General features: G+C 48.7%; 1 protein-coding gene across 1 annotated transcript in view; it reads left to right on the top strand.

The window, feature by feature from the left end:
- Nucleotides 1-16,792, top strand: part of ADAM15 (ADAM metallopeptidase domain 15) — a 128,180-nt gene that overhangs the window by 38,844 nt on the left and 72,544 nt on the right. Inside the window, exons 6-12 of the mRNA XM_060255328.1 lie at nt 138-318; nt 2,338-2,403; nt 2,923-2,991; nt 7,608-7,777; nt 10,355-10,436; nt 15,429-15,580; nt 15,947-16,121. Coding sequence (XP_060111311.1) covers nt 138-318; nt 2,338-2,403; nt 2,923-2,991; nt 7,608-7,777; nt 10,355-10,436; nt 15,429-15,580; nt 15,947-16,121 — 895 coding nt within the window. The remainder of the gene's footprint in view (nt 1-137; nt 319-2,337; nt 2,404-2,922; nt 2,992-7,607; nt 7,778-10,354; nt 10,437-15,428; nt 15,581-15,946; nt 16,122-16,792) is intronic.

The following is a 16,792-nucleotide window of genomic DNA, read 5'->3' as shown; positions in this document are numbered from 1 at the left end:
TGCTGGTGAACCTCCTGGTGACACCTGGGTTCTTTTGGCCACTGTGTGGCAAAGTGTTGGATTGGATGGGCCATTGACCTGATCCAACATGGCTTCTCTTATGTTTTTATGTTCTCTAATGTGGCTTCCTCTTCCAGCGGTTTCCTGATCGTGTCCAGGGATCAAAGCTACAGCCTCGAGTCTCATGTCAGGGAGAATGCGACGGATCACAGAGCCTACAGTCTTCATGCTCTCAAACATGGCACAGGAGAATGCAGGCCAATTTCTCTGTCCCATGGACAGCTTCATTCACAGCCGGAGCAACCTCTGCTACGTAGGGTATGCGTTAAGGCCTTCTCACTCCTCACCCCGTTTCTACACCGTGATTCCTTTAGTTCTGTATGTACAACGATAGGCTAGTCTGACCCAGGGGTGGAATTCTAGCATATCCTTTGCATATTAGGCCACACCCCCTGATGTAGCCAATCCCCCAAGAGCTTACAAGGCTCTTTTTTGTAAGCTCTTGGAAGATTGGCTACATCAGGGGTGTGTGGCCTAATATGTAAAGGAGCTCCTGATAGAATTCCACCCTGGTTGTACGTCCCAGGGGATCCCCAAGTCCCCAGCACTGATCTCTGCAGTCTGGAGATGAGCTGTAATCAGTGGTGGAATTCTAGCAGGAGCTCCTTTGCATATTAGGCCACACACCCCTGATGTAGTCAGTCCTCCAAAAGCCTACAAAAAAGAGCCTTGTAAACTCTTGGAGGATTGGCTACGTCAGGGGTGTGTGGCCTAATATGTAAAGGAGCTCCTGCTAGAATTCTACCCCTGCCTGTAATTCCCACGGGGATCCCCAAGTCCCACCTGGAGGCTGGCATCCCCATCGACTATACTGCTTTCAGAGTGCAGGCTGGAGGAAGGGTAGTTTCCTATCTGGATCCCATCTCCTGGGTTCTCCGTCTTTTTTCCTCTCTGGCTCTGTTGACTTTTGTTGCTTCTCTGGTGCCTAACAATGGGCCTACTCCAGCAGTGTCTGAGTGGAAAGGAAAATGCATTTAAGGAGCCCTGCTTGCATCAACATAAGTGTGCTTATGGAACATGTGGAATTCACTGCCACAGGAGGTGGTGGCAGCTACAAGCATAGACAACTTCAAGAAGGGACTGGATAAACATCTGGAGCAGAGGTCCATCAGTAGCTATTAGCCACAAGGTATTGATGGAACTCTCTGTCTGGGGCAGTGATGCTCTGTATTCTTGGTGCTTGGGGGGGCCACAGTGGGAGGGCTTCTAGTCTCCTGGCCCCACTAGTGGACCTCCTGATGGCACCTGGGTTTTTTGGCCACTGTGTGACACGGAGTGTTGGACTGGATGGGCCAGTGGCCTGATCCAACATGGCTTCTGTGATGTTCTTAAAAGTGAGATGTATGTGAGATGGTTGGCAATTCAGTGTTCCCTCTAAGCTGAATTAGCGGGAGCTAGCTCACAGTTTTTTAGCCTCTGGCTCTCACATTTTGGTCTCCGTTCAGGAAGGATGGCCCCAGAGCAAACCAATCTATACAGGAGCCAAATCCCTCATTTGCAACTTTAATGCCAGTAGCTCACAAAATAGAATTCTTGCTTAAAGATTCCGCAGCTTAGAGGGAGTATTGGTTGGCCTGGTGTTCTTTAATTTGCTTTTGAAGCAAGATTAGGGGGGAAAATAGCTTGCGCTCTGTCTTGCAAAGTGTGTGGGGGGGCGGGGGGGAAGCTGCGGGGACATACTTGCTTTTGCTAAGCTCAAGCAGGGCAGCCACAGAGTCATTTTATGGAATTCTGTGCCCCCCCCCCCAAAAAAATGTGCATTTGCCAACTTTCCACCCAATTTGGGCCGTTAAGGCAGTGAGCAATAACGATAAAATCAACAATGGAAAAACTAACAAGAAGGAGGGTCAGTGAGGATAAAGTTGCATGAAACAGAAAAGTCCTCATTTGCTGGCAGAAGACAAACATTGGGGTTGGGGGGAATAGAGAAATCTCCGTGGGGAAGGAATTCCATAATTTTGGAAGGGTAGTTTCATATGGAAACAGGAGGTCCTCAAAATATGCCGGCTGCAAGCTTTAAATGGTCAATACCAGCACTTTGAATTGGGCCCAAAAGCAAATTGGGAGCCATCATACAGGAAGCAAGACTGGCTCCCCGCTACCCATTCTGCGCAACATTCTGCACAGTCTTCAAGGTCAGCCCCACATAGAGAACATTGCAGTAGTCTAGTCTAGATGTTACCAGGGCACTTTAGCGCTTCCTCTTGCTCAAGGACTGTCACACACACAGAGATTTTCTGTGGCATCCAACAAAATGTTTTCCCCCCCATCTCCCAGGGTAAGCGGCAGGCGGAACCTGAACAAGGATATGTGGAATTGGTGATCGTGGCTGATCATGCCGAGGTGAGATGCCCCTGGGGCTCCCTACAAAGTTTTTGCTATAAATCTCTCTCCTCCTCCCTTTAGTTTCTAAGGATGTACACCTCTTCCCCCCCCCCCTTTAGTGTCCAAGGATGTAAATCTCTCCCCCTTTATTTTCTAAGGATGTAAATCTCTCTCCCTCTCTTTTAGTTTCTAAGGGAGGCATCTAAAGATGATGGTATATTGGGGAAACCAGCAGCGGTCTGAACGTGCTTTGAGCTCTCTTCAGAAAAAAAAAAATCTATGTGTGGTTGTGGCGATTTAGTGGCTCAAATGCTGGTCCTGGAATATGTGACTAGCCCCAGGTCACCCAGTGAGTTTCATGGGACTGGGGATTTGAACCTGCATCTCCCTGATCTTCGTCTGACACTTTAGTTGCTACACCAGTGGTCCCCAACCTTTTTGAGCCTGCAGATACGTTTTGACGGGGCTCCTCCTCCTCCTTCCCCTTCTTCTTCTTCTTCTTTCCAAAATGACATCAGCGCAATTCTCTCGTTTCAGTACGAGCTGTATTTCAACCTTGACCAAATCCAGATACGGATGCTGGAGATCGCCAGCCATATGGACGAGGTACGTAGCCAGTTTTTCAGACTTGACCAATGCGATCAGAAGGTTTCATTGATTAGCCTGTTAACAGAGTTCTGTTGGTGGAAGAGCCCCGTGGCGCAGAGCGGTAAAACTGCAGTACTGCAGTCAGATAAAAGAGATATTGGATTTATATCCCGCCCTCCACTCCGAAGAGTCTCAGAGCGGCTCACAATCTCCTTTATCTTCCTCCCCCACAACAGACACCCTGTGAGGTGGGTGGGGCTGGAGAGGGCTCTCCCAGCAGCTGCCCTTTCAAGGACAACCTCTGCCAGAGCTATGGCTGACCCAAGGCCATTTCAGCAGGTGCAAGTGGAGGAGTGGGGAATCAAACCCGGTTCTCCCAGATAAGAGTCCGCACACTTAACCACTACACCAAACTGGCTCTCCAGTCAGAGCCCTCTGCTCATGACCTGAGTTCGATCCCGGCGGAAGCTGGTTCAGGTAGCTGGCTCCAGGTTGACTCAGCCTTCCATCCTTCCGAGGTGGGTAAAACGAGTCCCCAGCTTGCTGCGGGGAAAGTAGAGAGGACTGGGGAAGGCAATGGCAAACCACCCTGTAAAAAGTCTGCTGTGAAAACGTTGTGAAAGCAGCGTCACCCCAGAGTCGAAAATGACTGGTGCTTGCACAGGGGACTGCCTTTGCCTTTTTAGAGTTCTGTTGTTGCTCTGTTGCGGAGGGGGCGTTTTTGCTGTCAAGCCACAGCTTATGGCCACCCCCGTAGGGTTTCCAAGGCAAGAGAGGAACAGAGGTAGGTTTATCAAAGATTTCAGGTTTTCACAGCTGGCATCATCATTAGGGTTTGTAGAATCTTTTGGGCTCAAGTGCCGTGTTCTACTGGAGAAAGTTTTTCTTCCAGCTGAGAACGAAACGTCTGGAAGGAAAACTTTCTCCAGTAGAACACGGCACTTGAGCCCGAAAGATTCTACAAACCCTAAAGAGGTAGGTTTGCCATTGCTTGCCTCTGTGTCAAGACTCTGGACTTCCGCAGAGGTCTCCCATCCAAATACTAGCCAGGGGTGGCCCTGTTCAGCTTCCAGGGTCTGATGAGATCAGGCTAACCCCGGCCATCCGGATGCTGAGTACTAAAAGTAAAAGAGAATCGTGTCTTTGCCCCAAAGAGCTTGCCGTCAACATTTAAACAAGTAAAGGGTCCAGGAGCACCTTTAAGACTAACAGATTTCGTTGCAGCATAAACTTTTGAGAAGCGCAGCTCTCTTCGTCAGTTGCGTGATGGAGGGCATGTAGAAACTGGCCAGAGATATATAGGCGGTAAGGGGAGGGGGCAATGGATGCAGGAAGTGAGTATCACATAAATGCAGGAAAGGTCCCCTGCGCAAGCACCAGTCGTTTCCGACTGTGGGGTGACGTTGCTTTCACGTTTTCACGGCAGACTTTTTATGGGGTGGTTTGCCATTGCCTTCCCCAGTCATAGAATCATAGAGTTGGAAGGGACCTCTAGGGTCATCTAGTCCAACCCCCTGCGCAATGCAGGAAACTCACAAACACCTCCCCCCTAAATTCACAGGATCCTCATTGCTGTCAGATGGCCATCTAGCCTCTGTTTAAAAACCTCCAAGGAAGGAGAGCCTACCACCTCCCAAGGAGGAAGCCTGTTCCACTGAGGAACTGCTCTAACAGTCAGGAAGTTCTTCCTAATGTTGAGCCGGAAACTCTTTTGATTTAGTAATTTCAACCCATTGGTTCTGGGCCTACCTTGCAGGGCCACAGAAAACAATTCCACACCCTCCTCTATATGACAGCCCTTTAGGTACTTGAAGATGGTGATCATATCACCTCTCAGCTGCCTCCTCTCCAGGCTAAACATCCCCAGCTCCTTCAACCTTTCCTCATAGGACTTGGTCTCCAGACCCCTCACCATCTTCGTTGCCCTCCTCTGGACCCGTTCCAGCTTGTTCTATATCCTTCTTAAAATGTGGTGCCCAAAACTGAACACAATGCTCCAGATGAGGTCTTACCAGAGCAGAGTAAAGCGATGCCATCACATCACGTGATCTGGACACTATACTTCTGTTGATTCAGCCCAAAATTGCATTTGCCTTTTTAGCCACCGTATCACACTGTTGACTCATGTTCAGTGTATGATCCACTAAGACCCCTAGATCCTTTCCGCACATATTACTGCTAAGACAAGTCTCCCCCATTCTATCACCATGCATTGGATTTTTCCTACCTAAATGCAGAACTTTACATTTATCCCTGTTAAAATTCATTTTACTGGTTTTAGCCCATTTTTCCAGCCTGTCAAGGTCATCCTGTATCCTGTTTCTATCTTCTGTGTTTGCAACACCTCCCAATTTAGTATTATCTCAAATTTCCTCTATTCCTTCATCCAAATCATTGATAAAGATGTTGAACAAAATAGGTCCCAGGACAGATCCCTGAGGCACTCCACTTGTCACTCCTCTCCAAGAGGATGAGGAATCATTCACAAGCACTCTTTGGGTGCGATCTGTCAACCAGTTACAGATCCACTAACGGTAACAGGATTCAAACCACATTTTACCAACTTGTCAACACGGATATGTGGAACCTTATCAAAAACCTTACTGAAATCAAGATAAACGATGTCTACAGCATTTCCCCGATCCAGCAAGGTAGTCACTTTCTCAAAAAAAGAGATCAGGTTAGTCTGACATGACTTGTTCTTGAGAAAACCATGCTGGCTCTTAGTAATCACATCCATTCTTTCTAAATGTTCCAGGACCGACTGTTTGATGATTTGTTCTAAAACTTTTTCAGGTATAGACGTCAAGCTAATGGGTCGGTAGTTACCCAGATCCTCTTTTTTCCCCTTCTTGAAGATGGGGACAACATTCGCCCGCCTCCAATCTTCTGGCACCTCTCCAGTTCTCCAAGAATTTTCAAAAATAATAGCCAGAAGCTCAGAAATTACATCGGCAAGCTCTTTTAGAACCCTTGGATGCAATTCATCTGGCCCTGAGGACTTTGTCATTTAAAGAAACTAGGTGTTTATGTACTACCCCTATGCTGATCTTAGGTTGGAACTTCATACCCTCCTTAAATGTTCTGATTCTGGCATGTTGAGCACCGTTTCCCTCAGAAGAGAAGACTGAGGAAAAGTAGGAATTGAGCAGTTCCGCCCTTTCTTTATTACCTGTTACAATTTCACTTTCTTGCCCTCGCAATGGGCCTACCATGTCCTTGCTCTTTTTCTTACTCTGAACATAAGAAAAGAACCCCTTTTTGTTGTTTTTAGCATCTTTGGCCAGCCTAAGCTCATACTGAGCTTTAGCTTTCCTAACTTTTTCTCTACAAGCACTGGTGATTTGTTTATATTCATCCTTTGTTATAAGGCCCTCCTTCCAATTCCTAAAGGAGTCTTTTTTATTTCTCAAGTCTTTAGAGCAGGGGTGGCCAACGGTAGCTCTCCAGATGTTTTTTTGCCTACAACTCCCATCGGCCCCTGCCAGCATGGCCATGCTGGCAGGGGCCGATGGGAGTTGTAATCAAAAAACATCTGGAGAGCCACCGTTGGCCACCCCTGCTTTAGAGAGCTGTTTATGGAGCCACTTTGGCTTCTTCAGGGTTTTCCCATTTTTTCTTCTCATAAGAATTGTCTGTGATTGCGCTTTCAGTATTTCGCTTTTAAGAAACTCCCACCCCTCCTGAACCCCCTTCCTCCTAAGTATTTCTGACCATGGGATTTATACCATAGTCATCTACACTTTCCGCCCAGTAAGCTGGGTACTCGTTTTATCGACCTCGGAAGGATGGAAGGCTGAGTCAACCTCGAGCTGGCTACCTGAAAACCCAGCTTCAACCCAGCTTAGGGGAGGGACGGTGGCTCAGTGGTAGAGCATCTGCTTGGGAAGAAGAAGGTCCCAGGTTCAGTCCCCGGCATCTCCAAAAAAGGGTCCAGGCAAATAGGTATGAAAAACCTCAGCTTGAGACCCTGGAGAGCTGCTGCCAGTCTGAGAAGACAATACTGACTTTGATGGACCAAGTGTCTGATTCAGTATAAGGCAGCTTCATATGTTCATATATATGTTCATATGTTCACCGGGGATCAAACTCAGGTCGTGAGCAGAGCTTAGGACTGCAGTACTGCAGCTTTAACACTCTTCGCCACAGGGCTCTTACATAAATGCAAGGCAGTTGCAAAAGTGATAAATAAGTATGCACAGGCTACCTTTTCTTGACTGAAGAGAAGGAACTTTCACTAGAGACTGCCAATAACTCAAGATATTCTGCATTTTGGATATTCTGCAATTAAAGGAGGTATGGACTTATGGACGAAGTATTACTTTGTGTCCTTCCAAACAACCTTTCAACAATAAACATTACTATGCAACGTTATTGTATAACGTTGCACAGTAACGTTTATTGTTGAAACGTCGTTTGGAAGATTGTGCAGCACTATGAATATATTCCTACATTGGCAGTTTTCTCTTGCTGCTTTTCTATTTTTAGAGCAACAATTCTCCACATATGATCTCTCTCTCTCTCCCTCTCTCTCTCTTTCTCTCATACTGCATGGCTGAAATGATGTCATTCCGCCTTTTAACCCTTCCTGAGCCTGACCTCTCTCTCTCTCCCTTTAAATCGACCACGCTCAGTTTTACCGTCCGTTGGGCCTGCGGGTGGCGCTGGTGGGCTACGAAGTCTGGAACGAGCGAAACCAGGTGTTGATGGAAGGGCCTCCTCACGCAGTGCTGGAGCGCTTTCTGAGCTGGAGGAAGGAGGCGCTCCTGCCGGAAGTCCCTCACGACAGCGCCCAGCTTATCACGTAAGGGGATGGTGAGAGAAACTGACTGAAAAGAGCCGCAGGGGGGGTTGGTGGTGGAGCAGGAGGGGCAAGGTGCTGGCGTGGCTGAAACCAGCAGTGGCCTAAATCTTTGCTTCTGAAGGGGGAAGCGGTGTTCCCCAAAGGACACGCAGTGAATAATTTGCTTTTGGAACTCACTGCCACAAGATGGCAGCTGGCTTCAGGAAGAATGCAGAAAGTGAGGTCTGTGAGAGGACGAGGGGCTTTCATGGCCCAACAGAACCTCCATGTCCAGAGACAGTGTACCTCTGACTACCAGTTGCTCTGGGGTAGTTATTGTCCTGCTTCCCGGAAGCTTCTAGAATCATAGAGTTGGAAGAGACCTCCAGGGTCATCGTCCAACCCCCCTACACCAGGAGTGGGGAACCTTTTTTCTGCCAAGGGCCATATGCATATTTAGAATATCATTCGCGGGCAATAAAAAGGTTATCAACTTAAAAAACAGTGCTCCACCAAGGGAGAATGATTCGGGCCAGCAAAATTAATACAAATAATTGTTTTTCTATTGGAAGTCATGTGGGGAGAGCCTAATCTGGCACACACACACCCCCGGCCCGCCGCCCTAGGCAAATGCATAGGTCCTGGGCTTTTTTGTAGAAAAAGCCCAGAAGGAACTCAGTAGCATATTAGACCACATCCCCTAATATTAGCATATTAGGCCACACCATCTGGGATAATCAAGTGCAAACTGAACTGTTCGAGGCCCTGCAGCAATTCTGGCCAGCCATCCAGGCCCCAGGGAGGCTGCCGCACAGTACATCTGGGCCCTGTGATCCCTGCCTGGCCCTGGGGAGGCTGCTGCACAGCGCAGCTGGACCCCACGATCCTAACTGGCCAGCCAGACCCCAGGGAGGCTGCCACATGGCTCGGTTCGGCCCAGCAATCCCCGAGGGCCACACCAAGTGACCTAGAGAGCCATATGTGGCCCTCGGGACAGAGGTTCCCCACCCCTTTCCTACACAATGCAGGAAATTCACAAATCTCCACCCACACACACACACACATCCAGTGACCCCTGTTCCATGGCCAGAAGAGGACAAACCTCCAAGATCCCTGGCGAAACGGGCCTGGAGAACATTTCTGTCTGACCCCAAAGTGGCGATCAGCATTTCCCTGGGCGTGTAAAAAGGGCCACGAGAACTAAGCCCTGATGCAACCCTTCCGGCCCTCCTTCTCACGATCTGCCTAATTCACATCTAAATGAACTTCGAGTCTGATCCAGCAGGGCTGCGCTTACGTTGCTTTGAAATTCTTAAGACGAATTCTTACGATGAACATGAGGAATTATGCGCTTTGGAGGTGTGGCGGAATCAACAGATATATCCCTCTTGGGGACCTGAGGAGCAGAGTTCCGTAGGCAAGACCTGGCAACCACCAGGAGATGGCGGGAGGCGTTGGGAGGATTCTGACTGGGGTATAAAGAATAGGGATGGGTGCGAACCAAAGCCAAATTCATCATAAATTTTGCCCTGTTCATGGTTCGCAAACTGAAGTTTGTAATGGGTCTGCCTTCTTAAACTTCAGTGAACTTTTAAAACAGTTTTGGGTCCTTTGTGGATGGCTCAGAAAGCAGGGGTTTAAAGGGACTCTGAGCCCCTTGAAACCGCTGCTTTCTGTTCCCCGCAAAGGCCGCAAAAACAGCTGAGCTGCAGGGAAGTGCCGCTCAGCTGTTTCAGGTTGTCTTGTGCAGTCCCTTTAAACTTTAAAAGGGCAGCAGAAGACAGCCCGGAAAATAACTGTGCAGTGGGGAGCTGAACCACAAACCCAACCACATTTTCCTGGTTCGTGCCCTTCCCTAATAAGGACTCGGAGATCTCCATTCCGACTCGTATCTGAACTCGTATCGTATTTGGAATACTGTGTACAATTCTGGTCACCGCACCTCAAAAAGGATATTATAACATTGGAAAAAGTCCAGAAAAGGGCAACTAGAATGATTAAAGGGCTGGAACACTTTCCCTATGAAGAAACATTAAAACGCTCGGGGCTCTTTAGCTTGGAGAAACGTTGACTGCGGGGTGATGTGATAGAGGTTTACAAGATTATGCATGGGATGGAGAAAGTAGAGAAAGAAGGACTTTTCTCCCTTTCTCACAATACAAGAACTCATGGGCATTCAATGAAATTGCTGAGCAGTCAGGTTGAAACGGATAAAAGAAAGTACTTCTTCACCCAAAGGGTGATTAACATGTGGAATTCACTGCCACAGGAGGTGGTGGCGGCTACAAGCATAGCCAGCTTCAAGAGGGGATTGGATAAAAATATGGAGCAGAGGTCCATCAGTGGCTATTAGCCACAGCATATTATTGGAAATGTCTGATGCTCTGTATACTTGGTGCTTAGGGGGAGGGGGGCAAAGTGGAAGGGCTTCTAGGCCCACTTGTGAACCTTCTTTTTTTTTTTGCCACAGAGTGTTGGACTGGATGGGCCGTTGACCTGATCCAACGTGGCTTTTCTTATGTTCTTATGGTTCTTCTCCTGCCGTTGTGTGTTTTGTGTAAGTTCCTTCCCTTCACACTCTTTCTTTTATCTTCTCAGGGGCTCCCCCTTAATTGGCGGCGCAACAGGGGCCTCCACCCACGCTTCCATCTGCTCCGGTCGCTCAGGTGGGCTCAGCATGGTGAGTATGCATGCTCACTTGTTTCCCAGGGAATTGGTGTCCTGGAGTGTCCAAAAGAGGGTGGAAGAGGCGAGCACAAAAGCAGGCTTGAAACTCAACATCAAAAAAACTAAGATCGTGGCATCTGGCCCCATCACACCTTGGCAAATAGAAGGGGAAGACATGGAAGTAGTGACAGACTTCACATTTCTGGGATCCAAGATCACTGCAGATGGTGACTGTAGCCATGAAATTAAAAGACGTTTGCTCCTTGGGAGGACAGCTATGGCGAACCCGGGCAGTATAATAAAAAGGAGAGACATCACCCTGCCAACAAACGTCTGTATAGTCAAAGCGATGGTATTCCCAGTAGTAATAATGTATGGCTGTGAGAGCTGGACCATAAGGAAGGCCGAGCGCAGAAGAATAGATGCTTTTGAGCTGTGGTGCTGGAGAAGACTCTTGAGAGTCCCTTGGACTGCAAGAAGATCAAATCAGTCAGTCCTAAGGGAAATCAACCCAGACTGTTCCCTGGAAGGTCAGATGCTGAAGCTGAAGCTCAAATCCTTTGGCCACCCAATGGGAAGGGAACACTCCCTGGAGAAGACCCTGACGCTGGGAAAGACAGAAGGCAAAAGAAGAAGGGGATGGCAAAAGATGAGACGGCTGGACAGCATTACTGATGTAACAAACATGAATTTGAGCAGACTTCAGAGGATGGTGGAAGACAGGAGGGCCTGGCGTGACTTTGTCCATGGGGTTGCAAAGAGTCGGACTTGACTGTGCAGCTGAACAACAACAACAAAGTGTCCAAACTTCCAATTGTCCCAGAGTCAGATCTTGCCTTTGTCGTGAACTCATTCAGCGGCCTTCAACAATCCACTCTCTCACCTCAACCCTGCCCCCTTATCTAATAGCGACACTGGCCTGCCTTACAAGGTTGTTGGAAAGTTTGTTCAAAGAATATGATGAGTTTGTTCAAAGGATATGACGAGAGCCAGCATGATGTGGCAGTTAGTGTGTCGCCCTAAGATATGGGAGATCCAGGTTCGAATCTCACCCTCTGCCATGGAAGCTTTCTGGGTTAACTTGGATCAGTTACACACACTCAGCCTAACCTACCTCACGGGCTTGAACATATGAAGCTGCCTTATACTGAATCAGACCTTTGGTCCATCTAAGTCAGTATTGTCTTCTCAGACTGGCAGCGGCTCTCCAGGGTCTCAAGCTGAGGTTTTCCACACCTGTTTGCCTGGACCCTTTTTTGGAGATGCCGGGGATCAAACCTGGGACCTTCTGCTTCCCAAGCAGATGCTCTACCCCTGAGCTACCGTCCCTCCCCTATGAGCAGGGCTTTTTCTGAGCAGGAACACAGAGGAATGCAGTTCCAGTGACTTGGTGTCAGAGGGTGTGCCAATGAGTTCTTGCTGGGCTTTTCCTACAGAACGGAGTGAAACAATGATGTCAGGGGTGTGTGGCCTAATATGCGAATGAGTTTCTGCTGGGTTTTTTCTTTTAAAAAGCCCTGGTTTCGAGGATAAAATGGAGGAAGGCAAGCAATGCTGTAAGCCAGGGGTGGCCAACGGTAGCTCTCCAGATGCTTTTTTTTGCCTACAACTCCCATCAGCCCCAGCCAGCACGGCCAATGGCTGGGGCTGATGGGAGTTGTAGGCAAAAAAATACATCTGGAGAGCTACCATTGGCCACCTCTTCTGTAAGCTGTTTTGCATTCCTGTTGGGGAGGTAAGCGGGGTTTAAATACCTAAATAACAGGTCTTGCAGTGTTTTAAGCCATTAAATGACCTAATTTTGGGGGTGGGAGGGGAATAGCCAAAAATGGTGTTCCCAGTTCATTAATCAGCAGATTTTTTAAAAAAGCTTATTATTGCTAATGGAAGACACATTCCCACCTATTCGCCAGTTGCCACTTTGGAATCAAGAAGGAATCTGAAGGAACTGTGTGCTGTGAGCCGCCGTGAGCCTGCTTTGACGGGGAGGACGGGATATAAATTTATTTATTTATAATTTATACCCCGCCCTTCCCAATAAACACGAACATTTTCCTCCAGGCCAGATCAGCCCAGGAATCCTGGAGGGTTTTTTTTTTTTTGCTTTCCTCTGAGCATGGAACAGGGGTCACTGGGGGAATGCGGAGGGGAGAGGTATTTTGAATTTCCTGCATTGTTCAGGGGGCTGGACTAGATGACCCTTGGGTTCCCTTCCCGTTCTATATTTCTGTTTTAGAAGGAATGAGAAGGGAGTGGCTCTTGCTGCAGCTCACAATTGTGCATCATGATGTCATCTTGGCAGAGACATTCCTTTCTGAGCGATACAGGGGGAGGAATACCTCTTGTGAGATAATGTCTGCTGGGATAAATGCCTGCATCCTAATACCACCTCCTTAAAGATGTTTTAAGATGTTTAAGCGGCCCCGTGGTGCAGAGTGGTAAAGCAGCAGTACTGCAGTACTGTGGTCTGAACTCTGCTCGCGACCTGAGTTCGATTCTGGCGGAAGCTGGATTCAGGTAGCCGGCCCAAGGTTGACTCAGCCTTCCATCCTTCTGAGGTCGGTCAAATGAGTATCCAGCTTGCTGGGGGGAAAGGAAGGAAAGCACACACATACATTGGCCACCGTGTGACCCAGAGTGTTGGACTGGATGGGCCATTGGCCTGATCCAACATGGCTTCTCTTATGTTCTTATGGCCACTGTGTGACACGGAGTGTTGGACTGGATGGGCCATTGGCCTGATCCAACATGGCTTCTCTTATGTTCTTATGGCCACTGTGTGACCCAGAGTGTTGGACTGGATGGGCCACTGGCCTGATCCAACATGGCTTCTCTTATGTTCTTATGGCCACTGTGTGACACAGAGTGTTGGGCTGGATGGGCCATTGGCCTGATCCAACATGGCTTCTCTTATGTTCTTATGGCCACTGTGTGACACAGAGTGTTGGATGGGATGGGCCACTGGCCTGATCCAACATGGCTTCTCTTATGTTCTTATGGCCACTGTGTGACACAGAGTGTTGGACTGGATGGGCCATTGGCCTGATCCAACATGGCTTCTCTTATGTTCTTATGGCCACTGTGTGACACAGAGTGTTGGACTGCATGGGCCATTGGCCTGATCCAACATGGCTTCTCTTATGTTCTTATGGCCACTGTGTGACACGGAGTGTTGGACTGGATGGGCCATTGGCCTGATCCAACATGGCTTCTCTTATGTTCTTATGGCCACTGTGTGACCCAGAGTGTTGGACTGGATGGGCCACTGGCCTGATCCAACATGGCTTCTCTTATGTTCTTATGGCCACTGTGTGACCCAGAGTGTTGGACTGGATGGGCCACTGGCCTGATCCAACATGGCTTCTCTTATGTTCTTATGGCCACTGTGTGACACAGAGTGTTGGATGGGATGGGCCACTGGCCTGATCCAACATGGCTTCTCTTATGTTCTTATGGCCACTGTGTGACACAGAGTGTTGGACTGGATGGGCCATTGGCCTGATCCAACATGGCTTCTCTTATGTTCTTATGGCCACTGTGTGACACAGAGTGTTGGGCTGGATGGGCCATTGGCCTGATCCAACATGGCTTCTCTTATGTTCTTATGGCCACTGTGTGACACAGAGTGTTGGACTGGATGGGCCATTGGCCTGATCCAACATGGCTTCTCTTATGTTCTTATGGCCACTGTGTGACACAGAGTGTTGGACTGGATGGGCCATTGGCCTGATCCAACATGGCTTCTCTTATGTTCTTATGGCCACTGTGTGACCCAGAGTGTTGGACTGGATGGGCCATTGGCCTGATCCAACATGGCTTCTCTTATGTTCTTATGGCCACTGTGTGACACAGAGTGTTGGGCTGGATGGGCCATTGGCCTGATCCAACATGGCTTCTCTTATGTTCTTATGGCCACTGTGTGACACAGAGTGTTGGACTGGATGGGCCATTGGCCTGATCCAACATGGCTTCTCTTATGTTCTTATGGCCACTGTGTGACACAGAGTGTTGGGCTGGATGGGCCATTGGCCTGATCCAACATGGCTTCTCTTATGTTCTTATGGCCACTGTGTGACACAGAGTGTTGGACTGGATGGGCCATTGGCCTGATCCAACATGGCTTCTCTTATGTTCTTATGGCCACTGTGTGACACAGAGTGTTGGACTGGATGGGCCATTGGCCTGATCCAACATGGCTTCTCTTATGTTCTTATGGCCACTGTGTGACCCAGAGTGTTGGACTGGATGGGCCATTGGCCTGATCCAACATGGCTTCTCTTATGTAAAAGACTGGGGAAGGCAACGGCAAACCATCCCGTAAAAAGTCTGCCGTGAAAACATGAAAGCAACATCACCCCAGAGTCAGAAACGACTCATGCTTGCGCAGGGGAAAGATGTTTGCTTTGGAGACAGAGAAGATTCTTATTCTAATACGTTGTGTTCTGCAAGGTATATACCACGACAGGGGTGGCCAAACGTGCTTAAGTTAAGAGCCACATAGAATAAACGTCAGATGTTTGAGAGCCGCGAGACATGAACATCAGATATTTGAGAGCCAGAAGGATGGAAGGAAGGGGGAAAGAATGTGGGGAAGGAAGGAAAGCAAATTGATGGAGGGAGGGAGAAGTGGAAAGAAAATGACAGTAATTTTAAATGCATTTCTCCAAGCCACCAGCTGTCTTGGCTTGGAGAAGTGATTTAAAGAGACGTGTCTTCTCCAAGCTGGCCAGTGGGGGCAGTGGGGGCTTCAAGAGCCACGCAATATGTGTAAAAGAGCCACATGTGGCTCCTGAGCCACAGCATGGCCATCCCTGTACCATGACATCTTCTTAGAAGAGGCATTGCCTGCTAGAAGAGGGAATGCCTCTCCTAAAACGGTGGCCAAAACTTGTACAATTACTCTTTTAGCAGAACGCTCGATATTTCCTCTGGCATGCATTCAAGCCAAAGAGAGGGCGTTGTTTTCTCCCTTCCGTTCCCCATTACCGTTCTTTCACCTTTTCAGGACCACTCTGTCAGCCCCCTGATCATGGCTTCCACACTCTCCCACCAGCTGGGCCACAACCTGGGCCTCAGTCACGACGGTGCCGGTTGCGGGTGCGATGGGTCCAGCCCCAACCTCCCCCCCGGCCGCAGCTGCATCATGGAGCTGCCAGGGTGAGTGCGTCCACGTGTACTGGGTTCGAATCCTGTGGACGGGGAGGTGCTCGAGCTCTAAACTCTTCTCTTGGAGAGCCAGTTTGGTGTAGTTGGTTAAGTGTGTGGACTCTTATCTGGGAGAACTGGGTTTGATTCTTCACTCCTCCACTTGCACCTGGTGGAATGGCCTTGGGTCAGCCATAGCTATCGCAGGACTTCTCCTTGAAAGGGCAGCTGTTGTGAGAGCCCTCTCAGCCCCACCCATCTCACAGGGTGTCTGTTGTGGGGGGAGAAGAGAGAGGAGATTGTAAGCTGCTCTGAGTCTCTGATTCAGAGAGAAGGGCGGGGTATAAATCTGCAATTCTTCTTCTTCTCTTCCACAAGGTTGATGTCCGGGCTGAGTTTTAGCCATTGCAGCCACCAGCAGCTCCAAGAGATCCTCCGGAGCAGCCGGGTGTGGTGTCTCCAAGATGTGCCCAAGCCCACCCGCCTGACCAGGCCCCATTGCGGGAACCACCTTGTGGAAAAGGGGGAAGGATGCGACTGTGGCCTCCGAGAGGTAGGAAGAAATCTCCCCACCTCTTTCCTTGTCCACCTTTGGCTGCCCACTGACGTGCGCACGGGTTGTTCAGAACGTCGCTGTTGCAACTCAGGGACTGAATTCTATCAGGAGCTCCTTTGCATATTAGACCACGCACCCCTGATGTAGCCAATCCTCAGAGAGCTTACAAAAAAGAGCTTTGTAAGCTCTCAGAGGATTGGCTACATCAGGGGGTGTGGCCTAGTATGCAGGGCTGTCTTAACGCATGGGCCTGATGGGCCCTTGCCCATGAGCCCCACGAGCATAGAGACCCCACACTAATCCGAAGACCATTGACTTCCAGCCAATAATAAAGCCATTCTCTGCTAAGAAATGCCACAAATGCTTGTTATAATAAGAAATTTGTAGTAATTTCATACTGTGACATCTAATCTGGATGGTTTACTGAGCATTATTGTGTTTTTCAAGTCTCGTGCATTGTTCAAATGTTTTATCATGTTGATGAGTTGTCGCTGCACAGCATGTTTTTAATGTTTCAACACCGATTTTGTTGGAAGTGCCAATAAAATAAATAGATATTTAATTTTATCGACCATTTATATTTTTATTCCTGCGAGCAGTTGTCGTAGGGGCCCAGTACACTGCGTTGCCCGGGGCCCATAATGCTGTTAAGACTGCCCTGCTAATAT

Source organism: Heteronotia binoei, chromosome 1, assembly GCF_032191835.1.
Source record: "Heteronotia binoei isolate CCM8104 ecotype False Entrance Well chromosome 1, APGP_CSIRO_Hbin_v1, whole genome shotgun sequence".
Classification (NCBI taxonomy): Eukaryota; Metazoa; Chordata; class Lepidosauria; order Squamata; family Gekkonidae; genus Heteronotia; species Heteronotia binoei.
Note: the sequence above shows the minus strand (reverse complement) of the source record. Positions and strands in the feature narration are given on the sequence as shown.